Source organism: Corvus hawaiiensis, chromosome 1 (genome assembly GCF_020740725.1).
Source record: "Corvus hawaiiensis isolate bCorHaw1 chromosome 1, bCorHaw1.pri.cur, whole genome shotgun sequence".
NCBI lineage: Eukaryota > Metazoa > Chordata > Aves > Passeriformes > Corvidae > Corvus > Corvus hawaiiensis.
This window is the reverse complement of record NC_063213.1, coordinates 35,627,082-35,648,617: the sequence shown is the minus strand read 5'-3', so window position 1 is coordinate 35,648,617 and position 21,536 is coordinate 35,627,082. Positions and strand designations below refer to the sequence as shown.

At 39.6% G+C, this 21,536-nt stretch overlaps 1 protein-coding gene across 1 annotated transcript in view; it reads left to right on the top strand.

The window, feature by feature from the left end:
* Positions 1–21,106, top strand: part of GLB1 (galactosidase beta 1) — a 41,671-nt gene extending 20,565 nt beyond the window's left edge. Inside the window, exons 8-16 of the mRNA XM_048300139.1 lie at positions 545–666; positions 748–788; positions 1,246–1,358; positions 4,211–4,285; positions 9,817–9,906; positions 10,999–11,112; positions 12,189–12,320; positions 15,616–15,855; positions 19,612–21,106. Coding sequence (XP_048156096.1) covers positions 545–666; positions 748–788; positions 1,246–1,358; positions 4,211–4,285; positions 9,817–9,906; positions 10,999–11,112; positions 12,189–12,320; positions 15,616–15,855; positions 19,612–19,872 — 1,188 coding nt within the window. The 3' untranslated portion in view covers positions 19,873–21,106. The remainder of the gene's footprint in view (positions 1–544; positions 667–747; positions 789–1,245; positions 1,359–4,210; positions 4,286–9,816; positions 9,907–10,998; positions 11,113–12,188; positions 12,321–15,615; positions 15,856–19,611) is intronic.
* Positions 21,107–21,536: the final 430 nt, after the last annotated feature.

The window sequence follows — 21,536 nt, the reverse complement described above, 5'->3', positions numbered from 1 at the left end:
TTTCAGCTACCCTGGAGGTTTTGCACATATATATATGTGTGTAAAACTATAAAGCTATAATGGGATGTGAGAACACTGGAAGCCATTTTGACAAAGGGAGAGGGCCCATTGAGGGTACAAGATTATCTCTGTGCTATGGAGTTGTTTAGAAAGCAATTTGAAATATTTATTTTTCATTACATCCAGTCTGTGTATGTTATTCTGCAGAGAATAGCATCATTTATTTGAATTCCAAGCATCTGAAACTTGCCCTTGTTGACAGGTTCCCAGGAAATCCATGGTCCTTGGTGCCTAAGCAATTGTTTTCAAAGTGTCCCTATAAAATGACTAAAACAATCCCTTAATTTCTTTGACCTGTAGTCTGCTGCAAAGGACTGATTTAGTATAGACCTTGCTGTATTTATTGTAGTTCAAAAATGGCTCAAATTAGTCAAGGTGCCTTTTTCTCCTTCCCTCTTACAGTTAGGAACTTTAAATCACATTGCATTCTGTTCTTGTTCCCTCTTGATGTTTTCCCTTCCTCTTTTGCCCTTCCTCGTTTCAGGTTAATTCTGAGTTTTATACTGGATGGTTGGATCACTGGGGGCACCGTCATTCTGTTGTGCCCGCACAAACTATAACTAAAACACTTGATGAAATCCTGGCACGTGGTGCTAATGTTAACCTGTAAGTGTGTGTTCAGCAGAGCTTAATTTTGGGGGGATTTATTTTCCCAGTTCAGCAAAACCTGATTTTTTTTCTTTTTAGGTACATGTTTATAGGTGGGACTAACTTTGCCTATTGGAATGGTAAGAAATTATTTAAATGATAGTAGTGGTGGAGGGGAGCTGTTTATGAATTAGGTAGTAATGTATTCTGTGAAAGAATAAGGTGTGCCTATTTCCACATGGCTAAAGATGACTGCACTAGCTGTTCTTTGTTTATTGCCAGCACGCTGTACTCAACCCACATAGTGTTTATCTTTGCCAAGGCTACTTCTGCTTCACTCAGTCCTGGGAAACAATTGAGACACAGATAAATGTTTTTCTCTTCAGAATATTTCACAGAGCAGTGTAAGCTCACAATGATGTTGTCCTCCATCAGGAATAGTTTTTTTATGCCAAATCCCAAACATCAAGGCCTACACTGAATCTAAAAATGTAGCAGTCTGGCTGTAATCAGAAAGAATTCTGAAAGTAGATACCTTTGGAAAAAACCATTTCTTCTCCTGTTTGTATTGCTTTTTCTTTTTTCCTCTTCCCCTAGGTGCTAATATGCCTTATATGCCTCAGCCCACTAGTTATGACTATGATGCTCCACTGAGTGAAGCAGGAGATCTGACAGAAAAGTATTTTGCCTTGAGAAAAGTCATTGGTATGGTGAGTGTCCCCAGGGCATTTTTGGAATGGTTCTTTGAAACATCCCCAGTGTATGCCAGACTCTCTTGTTCTTGTGTTGGTGTAAATTACTCCTCAATTTACTATTTTCTGCAGCTGGGGTAAGTGAAATGGAACAAGACAATTAGGCCAACCTAACTGCTTCTTGTTACAAAAGGGAAAAAATCTTGCACCTCTCTAGCTGTTCTTTCTGTCCCAATGGCTTCCTCCTTCCTTTTAGAGGAGAGAATACTGCTGTAGGCCTGACACTGACATGATTCACCTCTCCTCTTTCGCTGTATTTGTTTTCTCTCAACTGAAGGTCAGTAAGGTGAATCAGCTCACTCAGTTGGATGAGAGCCAGTGCTGCCACAAGGGGAGCAGAGGGAGGTGGGAAGGGTTTGGCTGGCAGTAGAGATGGAGGAGAAGTGTACAGAGCCTTTTCCTTGCAGCATCAATCAGCCATTCAGTCAGCTTAGGCTTGTGACCTGATGTCAGCCCAATGTATGCTGCAGCTTAGTGCTTTGGCTGTCTATCCCAAGCTTCATGTTGAGGTTTTGGGCCTCTGTGAGAAAGGCCAGGCTTACTCAAAAGGACACGTCTTCGTTTTGTGTTTTCACAAACTGCACCTAGTGGGTGGGACCAGGTTTGCCTTGCTGTAAAAATGCACAGTGTCTCCACAAACTGGAGACTGAAGGGAAACGTGGAACCTGTGTCTGGGTTTTGAGTAGCCTTGCACTGGAGGCCGTTCAGATGAGGCTTAAAAACAGGTTCCATGTGAATGCCAAGGCTCAGGCTTGTAGTCGCTATCCTGTTGCATACCAGCAACACTCCTGTTCACTAGAGGACATTTTTATTCTGGGAGTAGATCTCCCAAAACTGTACTACACTTTCTCTAGGGTTGAGCATGCCCTTGTCCCTGTAACTGTGGAAGGCCTGCTGTGGATTTTTTTCTTCAATTTTGTCATTATCCCTAATCCTGATGGATAAATTGATGGGATAATTTTGACGGCCTTTCCAAGGGGAGTTTCCTGTCTTGATACAGCTTTTCCCACCAGAGAAATCCATGAACTTCCTGGGTTTGAGTTGTTTTCTTCAAAGTGCAAGATCCCTCTCTGAGATGTAAGTAGTATTCTAGTGCACTGAGAGAGCCTTAATAAGATGTGAAATGTTCACTATAACCTCAGGTGTGTTGGGTCATTTTTTGGTGTGGTTGGTTTCTTTCTTACTTTGCATATCCATAGATTTTCAGTAAAGCTTTCCTGTCACTGCTGTGGATTCTAAACATGTAACAATTTATCTACTCTGTTGCGGTTTGAGGTAAAGATGATGAAAGAAAAGAAAGTTGCCTGTAACAAATGTCTGTGTTCAGTATGTTAGCTGTGCTACCAGGATAACTTTAAAGTCTTCCTTTACATTTGCCATTAGTTAAAAAATGTAATAAAGAAGAATAATTTCAGTCTACAGCTTCTTCCAACTGCTGACAGCATTCTCTTAATTTTTACTATTTGGGGTGAAATTTTTTACTCTTGACTTCTTTTCTTGGGTGAATACAGATTTTGTTTACTTTAAGTCTAGATATCTAGATTATTTTCAAATGCAGAGGAGAAGAAATGAACTTTTACCTGGAAATGTAAATTAGGCTTTCATCCATCTGTAATTGACACTTGACAGGATAGCACTGGGGATTATATATGCTGTGGTCTGTTAAAATCAAAACAAAAACCAAACTGAAAGAACAAAAAAAACACCACCCCAACTAAACAAACAACCTTTGTCTTGGCGCGGAGGCAGCTTTTGAGCAGCATGAGTTTTACGCTGCTTATACCATGTGTAAGCCTTAGAAAACCATGCCTTGTGCATGATTTCCTCTTGCATTTCAAGTGGAAATCAAAGTAAATCAAATATCTTAAGAAAAATTCCCTTTCAGCCCCTAGCCATATGTATTTTAAAAAAACCTGACAAGGTAAGCACTCTGACGTCACGAAATTTGCAAATGGAGACACTTCACAAGGGTGGGCTTTTGTGCGTGTTTGTTAAAATGTAGGCTTGGATTGCTTTTTCACGTGAGTATCTCATCTGCAGCAGTTTTTTCTCTACTATGTAGACAGGCCATCTCTAGTTAATGGAAGACGAGATGGGAAGAGTGGATATAAACTAATGGCAGGAGAGGGAGAAGGGGATGATGACAAGGAGAAAAGAAGGTTATAGGCTCAGAAAGGAGAAGGCCCAGTTATTGGGCAGAAAGCCACTGTCTGGTCTGCCATGCCTCAAAGGTGTCCAGGAAAGTAGTGAGCTGTGGTCTCAAGGCCTGCTTCTCAAAGACCCCAGTCCTGACAGTAATGGATTAGCAGGTGGTGGTGGTGGGATATTTTAACTCTGAAAGGAAAGGCACAAGAGGCTAATACTTTCTATAAGGAAGTATTGCTGACAAAGAGTCTGGTGGAAATGCTGTCCTACAGATTTGGAAAGGTTTATTCAAGCTCCCATGAACTGGGGAGAGGACTGCAGAAAAGCTGTGGAGGGCCGTAACTCAGGCTGTAGCCACAGGAGGGCTCCAAGGGCACTGGGATTTTTTGGCAGCTCACTTTGTTCGTTATGCTTTTTACCTTTACCTAGAGTTGAATAGTTATTAAAAATTTTTTGCCATATGTGATCAAGTCAGATTTTTTCTTCAAAAAAAAAAATCTTCGTCTTAAGACTAGATGCAGCTGTAACCTTTAGGGAGGTTATTTACTTTAAGCCAAAGTTCTAATTTTATAAGTTGTGAAGTATAAAGTGAGAATTCAGTTAAAGTGTGTTTGTATTTAACTTTTGTGTGTGTGTGTCTTTTTTTTTTCTCCTTCTCTTTCTAGTATAAGCAGTTACCAGAAGGTCTTATCCCTCCAACAACACCCAAATTTGCATACGGGAAGGTTCTCTTGCAGAAGGTAAATTAACATCTGTAATACACCATGTATCTTTTCATAATGCTCTCTGTTTGCTTTTTACAAAAAATGTTTGTAAGGGTGTCACAACAGGGTCTAGATATCCTACAAAATAAAGACAAAAACCTTGAAAGCAAACTTTGAGAAAGGAGGGAGCAGAGCTTGGGAGTTAGGAATCATGCCCATATTAGAAAATGATCAAATGCATCTTACGTGGATGTAAAAAGATAGTGTTTACAATATGCAGTATGTGCCTGAAGCTTTACTAAACCGAAACTAATATATTATTAACACAACAGTAGCATAGTTGTTAAAGATAACTCATGTATCAGTAATGTAGCTGGGAGGAATGTTACCATGAGACTTAAAAGCAAAGAGTGGTTTTGTTGCTGATGATGCCTCTAAAGTGGAAGGAAAAGTAGGATATACATATTTTAAATACTTCTGGGTGTTTAAATTTTTTAATGTGGAACATTTTGGATCAATCTGAAAGTTTTATTGATAAATTTTATGACAAGATTTGTGCAAATCTGTAGCTGATGAGAGAAATTAAATCAGTTCCCTGCTGAGGGAAAAGCACACAGAACTAAGCATTCAGAACCCAGACTTGCTATGTAGTGTCTGACAGCAGTGGTATAGCTGGTCAGCTCACAAGTATCTGGGGTTTGACCATAGCACCATCATTTTAGGACCAAGGACAATTTTCTCTGAGATATGGTTGAGAGCTAGGTTCCTGCAGTGAGTGAAGTGGATGGTTTAGTGGGCAACAGAAGAGACAGCAGGTATGAATTTGGCAATACTCTCTCTGCTGGGCTCAGACAAGTTTCGAGATGGAGTATTACTGTGGTTGATGTGCTGGATACTGTAGCTCCTAATGCTTTGTCTTTATACTTTGTAATTTCAGTATGACAGTTATTTTCCAATTAGTGATGTATCTGATATGTTACCTTCTGCAGCTGAAGCATTGCAAAATTTAGTAGTGATAAGGCTTTGCAGGCACTTTCAAGTCATTCTGCTCAAGTGGTAGGCAGGAGTACTTTTTGCATGAAAGTGGTTCACCTGAGAAGTTGAAATAGATCATATCACTTTCAACAACCTTTGAGTTCTTACCGTGTGAGGTTTCACTGAACTGGCAGTGGTGACTAATTATAGGCTCTTATTGCTACACCCACCACTCTGGCTGCTGTCTTAGGTTGCAAGCACTTGGCAGCCCAGTTATCAGATTTTGACTCTCCCATCTTGTCATGGTTCATGGCTCTCAGATAAGGCTGTCCGGTTTTACTAGAATGAGGAACTTTCTCTTTCATGCCTTCAAGAAATGAATGCTGCTGGACTCTCACAAAGGAGTCAGATGACCAAACTTGCTCAAATATCACATCTTTGACCTGACCTGCACCTTCTACACTTTCTGATTTTTTCACTCTCCAGGCAGCAGTTTTAGGAATCCAGATGGCGTGTCTAAACTGCCAGATGTAAAGTTCCTGTCATGCCTGTATATATATTGCCATCTGCACTGAGAGCCTCTGGAACTGTTTGCTGTGAAGAAGGCGACCTTTTGCTGTGGGACCCACTGCTTAACTTCACCAGCAGTTTATTCTTCTGGGTTTCCCTGCAACACAAGACAAGTCTCCAATCACAGAGTGCTTGTATTGTGTCAGCCCAAAGCTGCCTTCCCAACTCCATTCTAGCCCCAGCTGGAACCAGGTCCAAGCATCTTCTTGTGTGGAGAAGCCTGAACGTATTTTGGTGAATATCGGAGAGGGAATATTCTAAATAATAGCATTTAGCTTTGGTAACAGTAAACTTCCTAGCTACATCATTTGCATGACAGTCAGTGCTAACACAGGTACTGTGTGGATCTTCACTCTGCAGCTGAGGTCCATCAGTCAGTCTGCCATAGAGAGCATTGGATCTACTCCAGTGAACCAACTCCCTTGACACTTTTGCAGAAAGGAAGAGAGAAAGGAGATTCTGGAGTATTTTCGGGCATCATATGTTGTACTTTACCAGAGGTACACGTAACCAGAGCAGACTGTTCTCTGTCTTTTTTATTCACAAGATATTCTTTGGCAGTTCAGTCTTTAAGTACCAACTCCCCTGATCAGGCAATTGTTCATTTTGAGTTATTGATTTCTTTTTAAAAATCCTTCTGGGTGGGAAAAATGCAGTTTATTAAAAGATGCTGGAAACACTGACATTGTTATATAAGAGAGAAGGCAGGAAAGCAGGTGATAAGGAAAAAATCCTGTTGCATAGATGCAAAAGAGAAGTGTTGAAGATGGGGAATGAGGGCAAGCAAAGGCAGAACTGCAGTAGATGGGCTCCAGAAGTGTGAACAAGATGATAGGTTTTAAAGATTTAAGACCCAGAACTTGGGAAGCATTCTTTCCGGAGGAAAATAAATAACTCGTAGTGCCTGCAATGTGTCCACATGGCTGTGTAGGCTTGTGAGCAGGTGGTAGTTTCTGGTCACCGCTTGGAGAGCCCTGAGAAATGCTTGGTCACAAGGAAGTGCTTGCCCTAGCAGAGCAGCCTGCAGACTCAGATTCTGGAGGTGTACTCAGTTCTTAGGATGTGGAGAGCTCAAGCAATAGCAAGTAGCAGGCAGTGCTGGTGTGTGTTGGGGCTAGAAAGGGATTAAGCAAACAGGATGCTGCCAGTAGTTGGTATTCCTGTTGGAGGTATTTTGTTTCCTTTTTCTTTGATGGTTGACCTTACACTTGGGTTTTGAGGACTTTGCTTTGGAGGTTTAAAAAAGCATTGCTATTTCTATTAGTAGTCATTTGTTGTTTTACAGGCTGCTTTTAAAAATTCCTGACAATATTTGTAATTTTTAAGTTTACTGTTAAATTTCTCTTGTGATACTGATGGTCCACTAAGTAGCAGTCAACAGGAATTTGCAGCAAGACCGAATCTTGTGTTGAAGGTTTTCTTGTATGTACCACGGAAGACTGAAAAGCTGAACAAAAAAATCCTACTGAAGTTTCAAAGAAACAAGCTTCTACCAATCTCTTAAGTGAATCATATATGGTTGACCCATATTCAGAATAGAAGCCCCTTTGGTAGCAGGGACTTAAAAAAAAAAGTCAGACAAATGTACAAGCTGCTAATACTCAGGTCAGCAAGGCACAAAGCAGCATTCATTGCTGCTTAGTAGCTCATTCAAGTGACTATGTCTTAATGGTGCTTGTATTCATTTCTGGTTTCACTGTCCAGCTGAGGCTAAGACTATTAATCCCCATAGGATTGTTAAATTCTATTGATTACCTCTGTCAGTGTCTGTGCATCTCTTGCTTCACAGCTCTTGCTGAAGACCTGGTAGTTCAGTGTTTCCTGTGGCCTGGCAAATCCTACATATTGCTGTAACATTACTGGCTCCCTTGGAGGAGCACAAGATAAGGAATGGACCATGTATGCAGTGTGGAATGTTTGGGAAATTTTACTCTAGGAAAGATGATTGCTATTTCAGGTACAACGTTTAAACTGAAAACATAAGAGCAAACTACTTTCATCAAAATTTTGCAAATCATGTTTGACCAGCAGTCTTTTAGCCCAAGCGAACATGCTTAGCTGTGGGCTAGTGAGGGTGACCCAACCTCCAGGTAGTGTTGGTGTTATCTTTTATATACTTATGGCTTCCTTTTGCTTGGTTGTTCCTGGCAAGAGTTAATATAAGCTCATTTCAAGTCTGTTTAGGTCTGTGTCTACGTGGTTGTTGTGGTTTAATCCTGGTAGGCAGCTAAGCACCAGGCAGCCACTCATTCTCTGCCCCAGTAGGGTGGAGAGAATCGGAAAGGTAGAGGTGTGAAAGCTTGTGGGCCGCAATAAAGACAGCTTAGTAGGTAATGCAAAAACTGCATGCATAAGTACAGCAACATAAGGAGCTCATTTGCTACTACCTTCATGGAGGGAGGCATTTGGCCTTCCCCAGGGAAGCAGGGCTCCATCACAGAATCATTAATGTTGGAAAAGACCTCTAAGGTTGAGTCCAAGCATTAACCCAGCCACTACTGTCTTCTTCAATAAACCATGTTCCAGAGTGCCACATCACAGACCTTTTGAACAATTCATGTGTTTTGGTTACTTGGCAAGATAAACACTTGTCACTCCAGGCATCTCCCCTTCCTCATTTTCCCCCCAGTTTTTATTGCTGAGCATGGCACCATATGGTACAGGATATCCCTTTGGTCAGTGGGGGTCAGCTGTCCTGGCTGACCTGTGTTCCCTCCCATCTTCTTGTGCATCCCCAGCCTACTCTCTGGTGAGAGAAGCAGAAAAGTTCTTGACTCTGTGTAAGCCATGCTCAGCAATGCCCAAAATATCCCTGTGTCATTAACAGTCTTAGCAAGAATCCAAAATACAGCCCCATACTAACTACCATGAAGAGAATTAACTGTATCCCAGCCAAAGCTGCAGACTTAGTTATGGGTGCATAGAAAATTCATGCTGGCTTCTGTTGCATCACTGTGAAATACTGTATGTGCATTTTAATATTTCAGTACAACTTTCATGTAAGTTCTGAAAAAATTCAATATTTCTGTTATTGAAGTACCTTCAGAAGTTTGTATTGCTGTGAGTGCTCTTACATTATACAGTTTTACATTATTTTAAACACCCTTTTTTTAGTAAGCATTTGAATGTAAATCTGATATGTGAGAGGTATGTGAATGTCTAATGTGTAGTTACCACTGAACAGTGATAATAATTCTGGTGAAACAGACTGACATCTTCCATGAAAAATTGCATGCTATTGATTTTTTAAGCTTGTAAGACACTAGGCATATTATGTGTATTTTGACCAACCTAAAACTGATGGTGGTCTTTGAGAGAGAATTGTAGATGAGTAGAAAATTCCATAATCACAAAAGGAAATTACAGATGGCAAAAAAAGGCAATTTAATTGTACACATCTAAGTCCTTATTCAGCAAGGTATTCACGTGTGTGACTAGCCTAAACCTTGCTCCCAGTCTCATTAAAATTAGTCCAGCTTCTTACACGTGACAACTGAATTACAGCCTTAGAGTTTCTAAAATAATTTAAGACTAAATAGGGTAAATTCATCTTGGATGGCTCTTGATGGAATTAAACTGTATCCCTACTTAGCTCAGAATCATTCCAGTGGGAATCAGTGACATTTTCCCTAGCTTGATTCTAAGTATAATTGAGCAAAATTTAGATAATATATTGCGTTGTATTAATTGTCCAGAACAGTTGCGTTTGTTTATAGAACTTTTGTGAGAAGCTCCTGGGTGAGTTCTAGTTAAATAATAAAGGGTCACTTTTATATTTATGAATGCATAGCAAAATTAGAACATCTGGGTTTTTTAAAACACTGCTCTACATGTAGCATATTTCTTTCAGAGTTTGTCGGTTGTCTCTGCTGTATTGTATTTTAAATGTGTCTGCAAAGATGGTATAAAGATTTATTAACTTTCTGGACACATGCAGCTAGCTGGCTTGGTGGCTGGATGTGCAAGCTGTTATGGACTGAAACTTACTGACCTTTTATGTATCTGCCTTTTCTGTGCTGCAGGCAGGCACTGTGTTGGAGGTTCTTGATGGACTGTCACCTTCTGGACCAGTGAGAAGCACTTACCCACTGACCTTTGTTGAGCTAAAGCAGGTGAGGGTTCCTTCAGTAGGCACTTTGCAGTAATTTTTTAAAGTTTATTTGAACAACCCTCTGTGGTATTACTCTTCTTATGTCATGTCTTAAACTTTACCTAGCACAGAAGTAATAGTATTATAAAGGTATCCAGGATTTTTGCATTGGAGGCCTTTCCATATTCTACAGTGTTCCTGTTTGCACCTGGGATTTTCTTCTTCCCCTGGATGTAGGTGTCTGTGCTGTCTATGCTTTCACCTTGATTTCTCTCCTCTCTGAAGTATTAATTTTCAGGTTTTTAAGACACTTTTTTAAAAAATCATCTTCATAGCACTCTGCTGGATCTGCTCCAGTAGTTCTATGTCCTCTTTTCCTGAGGAGCCCAGAACTGGACACAGCACTCCAGATGTGGCCTCACCAGGGCTGAGTAGAGCGGCAGGATCACCTCCCTTGACTTGCTGGCAGTGCTCTTCCTGATTCCCCCAGGATACCATTGGCATTCTTGGCTACAAGGGCCCTGCTGGCTCAGGGATGTCTTGTTGTCCACCAGGACGCCCAGGTCCTTCTCCACAGAGCTGCTTTCCATCAGATCAGCCCCCAGCCTGTGCTGGTGCCTGGACCCCACACTTGCCTTTTTGGAAGTTCATTAGTTACCTCTCCACCCGACTCTCCATCCTGTTAAGGTCTCAGTAATGGCTGTGACTTTTTTTTCCATTCCTGATGGGCAACTTAGTGAAAAATATTTCAAAATGTTCCTGATATAAACCATGTAGTATTTAAAGATAATTAGATGATGTTGACTTGATGAATATAGCAATTTATGGGCACTAGGTGAGAAGTGAACTTGCAAGTTTTTTATATAAACTCAGTTATAAAGGGATTTTCACCAGTTTACCTAAAGGTCACCCATTACTTAAAGGTCAAAGTAAACTCTGATCTGAAATGGTGTCTGTGATCATCGCTATCTGAAGTGAATGAAAGTTAACATTTCAGTCCAAGTGTGTAGGCAGAAATGTGGGATGTTTTTAATTCATGACCTGAATTGAAATGACAGAATGACTTGGTTCATTAACTTGTTGGGGGTTTTTCTCTTTCCTTTTCTTTTCCTAGTATTTTGGGTTTGTACTGTACAGAACTACACTTCCAAAGAACTGCATGGAGCCAACACCGCTGTCTTCACCTTTAAATGGCGTCCATGATCGTGCCTATGTCTCTGTGGATGGGGTAAAAATACTGTTTGCTGGTATTAATGTCTGCCATCACTGGCCTTCATGAAAGTCACGGATGCAGTCTGGGGTTTTTTTAAACTCCTTTCTTCAGATTATCGAAGCAGTTCTGATCTTATTTAATCATGTAAAGAAAATAAGAAAGTATCTGGCTAATTCATACCAGATGTTCAATTTTGTGTTTCAGAAAACATGACTATATATTGTCTTGCCATTTTTGACATATTTGAATGTTGATACAGATTCACTACTTAGGTGAATAAAAGACCTGGAGAATAGATTTACTTGCAGTTTTTTGGAATATGTTACTGATATATATGCTTGGTGGCTTTCTGCAGTATTTGCAAAGATTTTTTGTAATTATTCCCTTTTTTCTTTCTTTGAGCATGGAAGGAGGAGGAAGCCTGAGAAGTCTGAGCCTGCATCTTACCTTATGAAACTGGCTCCAAACCACAGTTTCAAAAAAAAAAAAAAGAAGTTTATTTTACAGGAAGTGAACTTAGTCTTTCTTGCCGTAAGCAGGGTTTTGGCCCTGCTTAATGACAATTTATATAAATTTATAGATTTTACAGTCACGTTTTTAGTGAATATTTGACTTGTATTAACTCTCATCACCTTTGTGTCCAGGTCAAGCTCTTCTTTCCATGTGTTGTGGGAATAGGAATTAATAAAACTAAATATTGATGCGCACTTAATTGGAAGATAAGCCCGTTTAAATCACTGATATTGGTGAAATCTTTTCAGTCACTGGACCAAATTTGGGAACTTGGTTTTTGTGAATCAGGTGCATCAAAACCCACTAGCACATCCAGTTGGTGTACTGAAATGTGAATGTTGTTGTAGAAGCTCTTTGTGTGTGCGTGTGCTCATCTGCAAGAGGGGGAAAGGAAAAGGCTTTTTTTACTCTTTTTTTTTCCCTTGTCACTTTTAATTTCTTTGTGCAAGTTGAAAAAACGAATAACAGGGTATTTTTTGTTTTCAGTGGTTATTGTTTTTAATTTTATTTTATTTTAATTTTATTTTATTTTAATTTTAATTAATTTAATTTTAATTGTCTTGTTGCAATTCATATAGGTACCTCAGGGTGTCCTTGAAAGGGACAAATCACTGAAGATAAATATAACTGGGCAGGCTGGAGCAAATCTGGACATCTTGGTGGAGAATATGGGCCGAGTCAACTTTGGTAGATACAATAATGACTTTAAGGTAAGTAAAATCTAATGAGTTACTGGATTGTAATGGCTTTTCCTCTTTTCTGCAGGTTAAAAAGAAAGTAGTAAATCAGAAAGCGCAAAAAGGTCAGGATGTGACTTTTACCTTAAATATAACTACTCACTAGTTTCCATCTGAGTTTTTCCAGTCACCAAAATCAATGTGAAATTAAAAGGTGCTAGACACCTTTTAAACTTTATTTGTTTGTTCACTTGGACTGTCAGCCAAAGTGTCACACACAGGATTTTCTGGTTTAGTTGAGTTTGTAGATAACAATTTTAAAATTGTTTCTATAAACTCCAAAAATGGGTTGGATATTGGTCCAGAACTTGATTGCACTTTGAGGCTTGTGAATCCTGGGATTGCTTTTGGGGGGCTGGGGGGATGTATGTATGTGTACATGAATACACCTTTGTATCCTCCTTGTCCCATTTAATTTGTCAGCAGTGTACCCTTGCAGTATTTTCAGTGTGGCTGAGAAGGCTGTCCATGAGCACTTCAGCATGCAAAAGTGCCAGTTCACCTGGACTGACCAGGTGTCAGAATTATCAGAACTTCCCTGTGCTTCTGGGTGTGTGCTGCACTTTGGGACTGTCACTTCCATGGGTGAGTGGCCGTGGTGGGTTGACACTGGCTGGCAGCCATGTACCTACAAAGCCACGTGCCCATTCTGTTACTCCTCCTCCGCCAACAGGGGAAGGGGAGAAGATACAATGAGGGGTTTTTGGCTCAACATGAGGAGATGGGGATCACTCAGAAATTACCGTCATGGACAAAACAGATTCAACTTCGGGAACTCAATTTATTCTTAAATATGTCATCATAGAGATGCTCCCAGAATCACTGTTGGGCTCAGCAGTGGGTCTGTTTTGGAGTCAGCTGGAGCTGTCTTTGTCTAGCATGGGGCAGCTTTTGGCATCTTCTTGGAAGAGCCCCCACTGCAGCTCCCCTTGCTAAAAAACCCTTGCCATGTAAACCCTATACCATGGAGGTGCCACTAGTGTAGCACTAGGAAGGGCAGGGGCAAAAAGTAAACTTTTCTGGTTTTAGACTGCTGTGTGATAGTCAATAAAAGACAGGATTGCTGTAAAGGTCAGTCTTGTATTATGTTTGGGCTGTGTACAGTTCACAGCATGCCTTTTTTTTGTTTTTTTGTATTAGTGGGACACAGTAGGTAGCAGTAGTGCCAACTATCATACTGTCTCTTCAAGGTACTTTGCCTTTATCTGAGTGGCAGGGGAAGGAAGCTAGTACTCCAGAGTTTCGCCTTTATGTTGAGGCAGCAGAAACAGCTGCTTTTATTTATTTATTTATTTATTTATTTATTAACAGGCCAGATGATAGGAAACCTATATACTTAGTGCCAAATTAAGGTAACAGAATAAAGGTTTGGAGGTTGGATTAGGGAGGTGCTCAGTTGCTGTGGTTGAGCTGAAATTCACATATAACCTTTTAATAATTTAAGAGTGAAATCAGGTTTAAGAGACATGTCCATGGTGACAGTAATCCTCTAAAAGCAGGATGTTTCTGTGTAGAAAAGGCAACCTTCCTTGATTAGCTTTGCACTGTGTGCATTGCTTCTTCCCATAGAATCTATCCCTCATACTCTCCATTGTGTTGGTTTTGAAAACTGGGTGTAATGATACCTTGGGTTTTAAAAATTCATGTGCTTTTGAAAATCAAGTTAGGGGAAGAGGTTCCTGCCTTGTGAAGCCTTGAATTTTTAAGCAAAGAGGATAGGTTTTCAGGGTTTTGCTTGACTGGAGTTTTACCACTTTTTTGAGCTTGAAATGGAACTAGGCATCTAGCTTTTGGGAAGGAACTTTTAAAACATCCTATTGATCTAAGTCATGTTGTTAAAGGATACGAAGGAAGACTGTGGTTTCTGTTTTTTTATGTGTCTTCTCACATGCACCCTGCCACCTATATCTCAGTTTTACTTGGAAAATTTATATCTGCATCTTGGTAACACTGAGTCACTAACCCAAGACATTATCTTGCACTGTAGCAGAGAAAGTGGTATTTACTTCCAACAAATCTTCTCCAGTTATGGATTGTTGAATGTGTATTCTTATGCAGACCTAAGTAAGAATGTTTAGTAGGCACTTCATATAATTTGAAAAATCACACTTCATAGTGCCTACAGATGAGCTTAGGGAGGCAGGTTAGAAGGTTCAGCCTAAAAGTTACATTGCGTTACTTCATTTGATTGCTAGACAGAGTAGAGTCTAGGTTGTATAGAAAAGTTTTGTCTCTTAACTTTTGACACTTGCAGATATTTTATTTTGACATAAGAGAAATAAGCTCCTGTTATGTAAAGTGGACATTAGGTACAGGAAGAGAAAACCACTTAGTGCTTGTACAGATGGTCAGCCTTGTGGAGACAGTGCAATGCTTATGAGGTATCACGGCATACACACAACATAGTATCAGCTCTCCAAAGCCACAGAAGCTGTGGTTTTGCTTGTTCCTGTTTGATGTGTGGTGTTTGCAGCATAACTTGTGTTGTACTGAAGAGCAGCTTCTATGCAGGGTCTATTCAAGCCCTTGCACTGCACTGAAACACCACTTTAGGAACTCTTACCGTAACAAAATTAGGGTGTGTGCAGGGGTAACTTGATGTTCTTTTCATTCTTCTTAAATTATGACCTTGCCTTGCTTTGGCATTTGGTGTGCAAGTACCCCGGTGTGCTGTGAGCCACTGTGTACACGATCCCATAGAAATGAGACGGGATTCCATGGGCTTGAAGCTGACTGTAAGCTGAAAGTATTTCACTAAATTGGGCATATGCATTGATTTTATGATACTGTATCTTATCTGGAAAAGATTTGTAGGAAGTAAATACCACTTTCTCTGATACTGCACAAGTTAATGTCTTGGGTTAGTGACTCAGTGTTACCAAGTGATGGTATCTCAGGCTTAATGATATTTAATGTTGCTTCTCCTTTTATTAAGCATCAGGTTTTGGAATCATGTTCATGTTAAAGCAAAACAGAAGTTTTCCCAGTTACAGGAAAAGAATTTGAAAAAAACCCCCCTTGTGTATCAGCAAAAACCTAAAACTTTGAAGAGGAACAGATCTTTCACAGAGAATAAGTGAAGTCCTTCATTCTTAAGCAAAGCTTACAACTTGGTGAACACCAGATGCTTGTTTTTTCATACACAGATTGGCAGCCAGCTGTTATTTTGATTCAGTTTTTATTCGTGACTGATTTATAGTTGCACCCAAATAACTTCAATAACATGAGGTGATTATATTTTTGTGTTGGTTTTTTTCCTTCCTCCTAGGGTCTAGTTTCAAATGTAACTCTTGCTCAAGATATACTTGTTGGATGGGAAATCTATCCTCTGGACATAGATGGAGCAGTGAACTCTGGCATTATTTATCTCCATGATCACCCGAAGACATCTGCTGTCAAATCACTGAGTTACGAAGTACCTACATTTTACACTGGTACTCTTTCAATTCCTGGAGAGATCCCAGACTTGCCGCAAGACACCTATGTCAATTTTCCTGGCTGGACAAAGGTACAAGTTTTTGCTTTAAAAACCTCTAAGTCCACTTAGAAAGGTACTGAAACTTCTATGGACAGTCAAAGTCCACCTCTCTTACATGGGTAGAAGTTGGTCATAGTGGTGGGTAAGAAATTGATGCTTTGCTTTAAGTAAATCTAGAGATAAAACATTAAGAGAAGGGAAACACATTCAAAAGATACATGGTATTGATCTAGAAAGTGGAGCATCACAAAAAAGCCCCAAACCAAAGCAACCCAACCAACCCACCCTAGTTTTTCAAGAGTGAGAAAGAGTAACTGTCAGGCTGTTTAGAAATGTTGCATTTAGTTGTGAGGGGTTTTGTTGGAAAATATTTTGAGTCGCTGAGTAGGGAGTTACGGATCCTGTTGCAAAGCATAAAGAGTGTTGGACTCAATGGCTGGTAGTGTGCCCCCAGATACAGATATAGTGCATGGAGAAGGTTACCTGTGCCTGGACTGAATGGATCAGAGGGCACTGCTGTGGGAAGCCTGTGGGCAGATCTGTGCCAATGGGAACTTCTCACAGGACTGGAGCATAGCTAGAGAAGGAAGGAGTGTGTTTTCACAGTGCCATGTTTGAAACCACCAGCAGTGCAGGATGGGTGATGAGCAACTGAACTCTCTGGTGGGAGGCACAGGGAACAGAGTGGGTGCACTTCCTCTTGGAAGCCTGAGCATTTAAGTCCAGGCTTTAGGGAAGTGCCTGTGACAGTGTTAGGTAGCAAAATCGTTCTTTTCTGAAACAATTAATTTGCTGCTGTTAAAATAAAGTGGGAAAAGGAGTTGCTGTTGATCTGTCTCCACTGCTAGTATTGTAGTTAAAGCATTTCACAATATATAGGAGGCTGTGATTCATTGCATGCACTTGGTGTTGCAGACACTGAGCTTGGATGAGGAAGTCTGACACAGTCCCTGTTCCCATATATGTGCATGTCACACAATCACTGAATAAAATTCATAAATAGCTTTTTTTTCATGGCAACTGTAATCTGAGACATTTTTAGTAAATTCTGTGATCCCATCAGTCATAAATCTTCTTCAGGAAGCAAGGTGGCCATACCTGCCATTTGGCAAACTCATATTTAAAATGGCAAGGTAGTCCAAGAATTCTTAAGTATAGGTGGAAATCTTTTCCTCTGATCTATGGAAACCTGTGTTTTACATAGTTTGTATACCCTGTCCTGGTAAGAGTCCTGGTAAGAGATTCCAGGTGAACTTAAGTATGACTGTTCAATTGATCCTCCAAGCTTTGTATGGATTGGACAAGAGTTTTAAATAAGATGCCTAGAAACTGAGACTTTCAGATAACTTCACAAATCAGCAAATGCCTTTAAGGCAGAGGGCCTTAAAGGGTATAAATTCCACTTGGCTCTTGCTGTGTGTGGCCCTTAGTTCCTTGAGTGGCACTGTGTAAATTGCCTAAGTGTGGAGTGGGATTGTTAACAAGGGTTAAAACTCGCCTATTTGAGTAGTTGAAAAAACACAGAAGCAGCACTTAGCAAGAAAATTTAAAAGTCCTAATGTTGGTTCTGCCTTTGTGAAGGCAAGGAGTATAGCGTGATGGACAGCCAGGAAGGAAGGGTGCAGCATTAACAGTCATGACCAATGTTGTAACTTGCTTCCCTTCAGTGCTTTTTAAACCCTTTGCTAGTAATAAAACCTACTTCACCCTCACATGAAGAATCACGATGCCCTTAAGCATATGTGGCACTGAGTGAATTCTTAGATTTATTGGACCTTTTTTTTCTTCAATAGAAAAGAGGATTTGGAGTCAGGACTGTTCTTGTTTTCTGTAGTTGCTGTCCCTGCTAAAGGAAGTCTTGCTAGTGAAGATGAAGTTCCCCCCCTTTTATTTTGTCTAGGGCATATTTATTAGTAGTGTATATAGTGTCATAATTTGTTGGTTTAGGGCAAACAAATTCTTGAGTGTGCAGTCTTTAGAAACTGCAGTGTTAACAGAGACAGTTTGGAGTTGAGAAACTTGAGTTCTTAGCTTTACTGGAAAAAGGACTTACAACCACTGACTGATTCAGATCAGAAACAGAGACCTGTCTGATCATAGCTCCTGCATCAGAACTCCAATGCAGTTGATTCCTACAGTAAACACCTACTTTCCACAGGTTATTGTCATTCTCTGTGAGAGGAGGGCTACTGTCTAGTGGGTACATTCACTCATCTGTCTTGTTTGAAGGGAGTTTGCATTCGTACCATGTTTTCTTCTAAACCTACTACAGGAAGCAGTGAGCTTGGATAAAGATAAACCTGATTTAAGAAAAAAACGTTTGAGGTCAAGGTTTATTAACACCTTGGCAGAGCAGCGCAAGATAGCATCTTGTACCACGGAAGTGGATACAGAGGCGAAATAACTCAGCTGTGTCTGTACATTACTAACTCCTCAAAAAGTTTCTCTTGTGAGTTTCATAAAATTTTTTTCATAAATACGTGAAAAAGGAAACACTAGAAAAATACCACTAAAGCAGCTTGAATGGCAATACTTATTATATTACAATTGTGTTTCTGTAAATTGTGTTAAAATATTCTAATTTCAGCTATCCTAGACAACTTTAGGAATGTAGTAAAATTCTTTCTTTCCACTGATTCAGTCAATTTTGTTATGTTTATCAGTGTACATCCATGCCATGAGTCTGATTGTCTTCTGTATTCTGATCACCAGAGACTAAAGCAAGAGAGAAAAACACAGATGCAGTTATCTGTTCCCATCCCTTTTCTTGACACTGAACTCTTGTTTGATATACAGTGAAAGGGCACTTTGGAGGAATAAAAGCAAATTATTCATCCAAATCAGTTGTATATCCTCCCTTCTGTATTAAGAACCAAGACTCAGCGTGACTCAGGAGGAGTCAGTTTACAATTTACTAAACCTTCTGCAGCTTGCCAATTTATAGACTTCTGGAAAAATCTTCATTTATGTCACTTCAGTGTGTCTATTTTGTGGTAGATAAATTAGTGTTTTGACTTTTTTCCTTTTTCTCCTTGCCCTTTTTTTTTTTTTTAATCTTTTGAACTTAAGGTATTTATGATGTTAGGACAGTATTTTGAACTAGGGGTTCTGACCACCTTAACTATAAAAAGCAATTTTAAGAGTTTGTATGCCACAATTTCATTGAACTTAAAATAATACTAGCAGGTCCCCAAGGCTTTTAATGGTTTTATGTAAGTACAGCAGTACTTTCTTTCAGTGTGGTTTCACAAGTACTTTTGTCGACTAAGCTATTACAAGTAAAAGAGAAATCTGAATTTCATGTGTCTAGACAATCTGTATCTTGCCCTTGAAATCTCAGAACAGGGGCTACCAAGGTAGTGTAGTCTTGTACAGAGAACCATAACAGCATTAGAATCTGCTTTTTTCTTCTGTGCATTCATTCTCCTTTTAACAATTAGCTTCAAGCAAATACAGTTTTCAGATTTGTTTTGGTCTTAAACTTGGGGCAAAAAATCAGTGCAAGGAGCCTGCAGTTGTTTCTCTAATTATTGTCATATTTGGAATTATTGCAGTGTTCTACCACTTTCTTTTTACATATTAGTGATGGCTTTAACTGCTCAGGGAATTTAGGTTCTTTTGACTGTCATTAGCATTTTCTTGTACAGATTTTCTATCTGTGTGTTCAATCAAACTGAAAAATGAAGGGAGTTGTTACTATATTGAGTGTTATGCTTAAATCTATTTTGTCATTTCAGCTCTAACAGATTATTAAAATGTTGTTATTTTTTCTTTCTCTCTTAACAGGGGCAAATTTGGATCAATGGCTTTAATCTTGGTCGCTACTGGCCAGCCCGTGGTCCTCAGCTGACCCTTTATGTTCCAAGTAATATACTTGTTGCATCAGTGCCAAACAACATAACAGTGTTGGAGCTGGAGCATTCTCCTTGCAGCAGCCAGGAGTGTGAAATAGAATTTGTAGATGAACCTAATATCAATGCAACCCTAAAGCATGAAACTGAGAAACCCCCACTCTTTGTTAGAGAGCTATGGATACACCATCTATAATGATTTGAGTATTTCTTTATCTTCCCACCCCCTCTTTGCTTCTCTTTCCCTCAGACTATACTGATTAACACTGAGTCTTCGAAAAAGGGAAGTTGTTTCGGTGAGGCAACTTCTTAAATTATTAAAGACTTTTTTTTTTAAATCTCTCAGTTAAATATTGAATTTCTTTTTAAAAATAAAAGCTGGAGCTTTGAAATTTGCCTTGGACTGTGAAATTGAACTCAACTGGAAGTTAATGTTTGCATCAGTCTTGTAAAAGTGTAGTCTTTGTACACTGCTTACACTACAGTAACCTTCTTATGCTTTTATTTTTTACCATGTTTTGCAACTGGAGAGGGGCCTACAAAAGGGGTGTACAGCCCCCCACTACCTTGCTGGTTTCACTTAAGTGCACTAGTAAGTCAGAGCTGCCAATAGACAAGCAGCTTTCAGCTTCCTTAATCACCTGGTTAAAGTATCCACATCTTTTTAGTCTTACTGGGTTTACTACCAGCATTGAGTGGACCTCACTTTTTTAATGCAAGTGACTTTGGGGAAATTTCAGTTGATTTCTTAGAGGAGCAGTGAGAAAGACTGTGGAAGAGAGCACTCAAATGCCAGCTGGTCCAAACAGCAGTAACATGGAGAGGGACCTTGTGGTCTGCATCTGTCCCCTCTTAGAAAGCCAGTTTTCTGCTTCCCTATTGCTATCTCTAAAGACTTAAAGTAAATTGATTAGTACAATGATATATGCAAAATTTAGGCTGCTTTGGTGGAACCATAGCCTCTGACTAACCTGCCTGCAGAATGTGGTTTTTAAATGATCAATTTTTCCTTTGATTTTTTTTGTTTGGTTTGGGGGTTTTTGTTTTGTTTATTTGTTTTGTTTTATTTCTTTTTTTTCCCTAGTGGGCATGGAGTATCTGCTTTTCATAGGCCAGCACCTTGAAAGTGGAATCCTTTAAGTTAAAAAATTTTATTTCTCTTTTAGTCATTAATTCTCATCACCTGTTTTGTTCCAGTAAACTGATGGTCTTTGTAAGTGCCTGATATTTGCACAAACTCCATCAGTACATCTGAGTTTCTACAACGGACAGACTCTTCTTTTTGATTCTTGTGATTTTGATGTCAGTCACACAAATTCCATGGTGATATTTAAACAACAGAAGATGATGGAATCAAGTATTTTTATAATCTGTGACTGCTTCCTTTGATTTTTGTCTGACATTATTAAAATGGTTCCTTAAAGATTAAATTCCTCCTCTGTGTGTTTGAGAAGGAAAAAGGGATGAGAAAGAATTGTGAGCAGTATTAAGGGAGAAATGAGATTATAAAGTCTCTGTGGATGAGGAGTTTTTCTTGTTGATGTATGGTTTATTTTCTGTGAAGATATATGAAGAAGTATACAAAGTAAAGCAAAATGAAATAGCTGTGATGGGCTGAGCAGACACTGCAGGTGCCACCCTATTCTGAAATGGCCAGTGCAAACACCTGACTATTTCTTCTCAGCTAGTGAGGACCAGTACTGTCACTGGAGAAGAGAGTGAAAAAGAGCACCACTCACTTCATGCCTACTACATATTTGATATGTTTGATGGGCTTTCAAAGGAGACAAATGTGGCTCATCTGAGACCAAGAGGTTCTACTCTTAAGTTCTCACCACAAATGCCAATTCCAGGGACTGA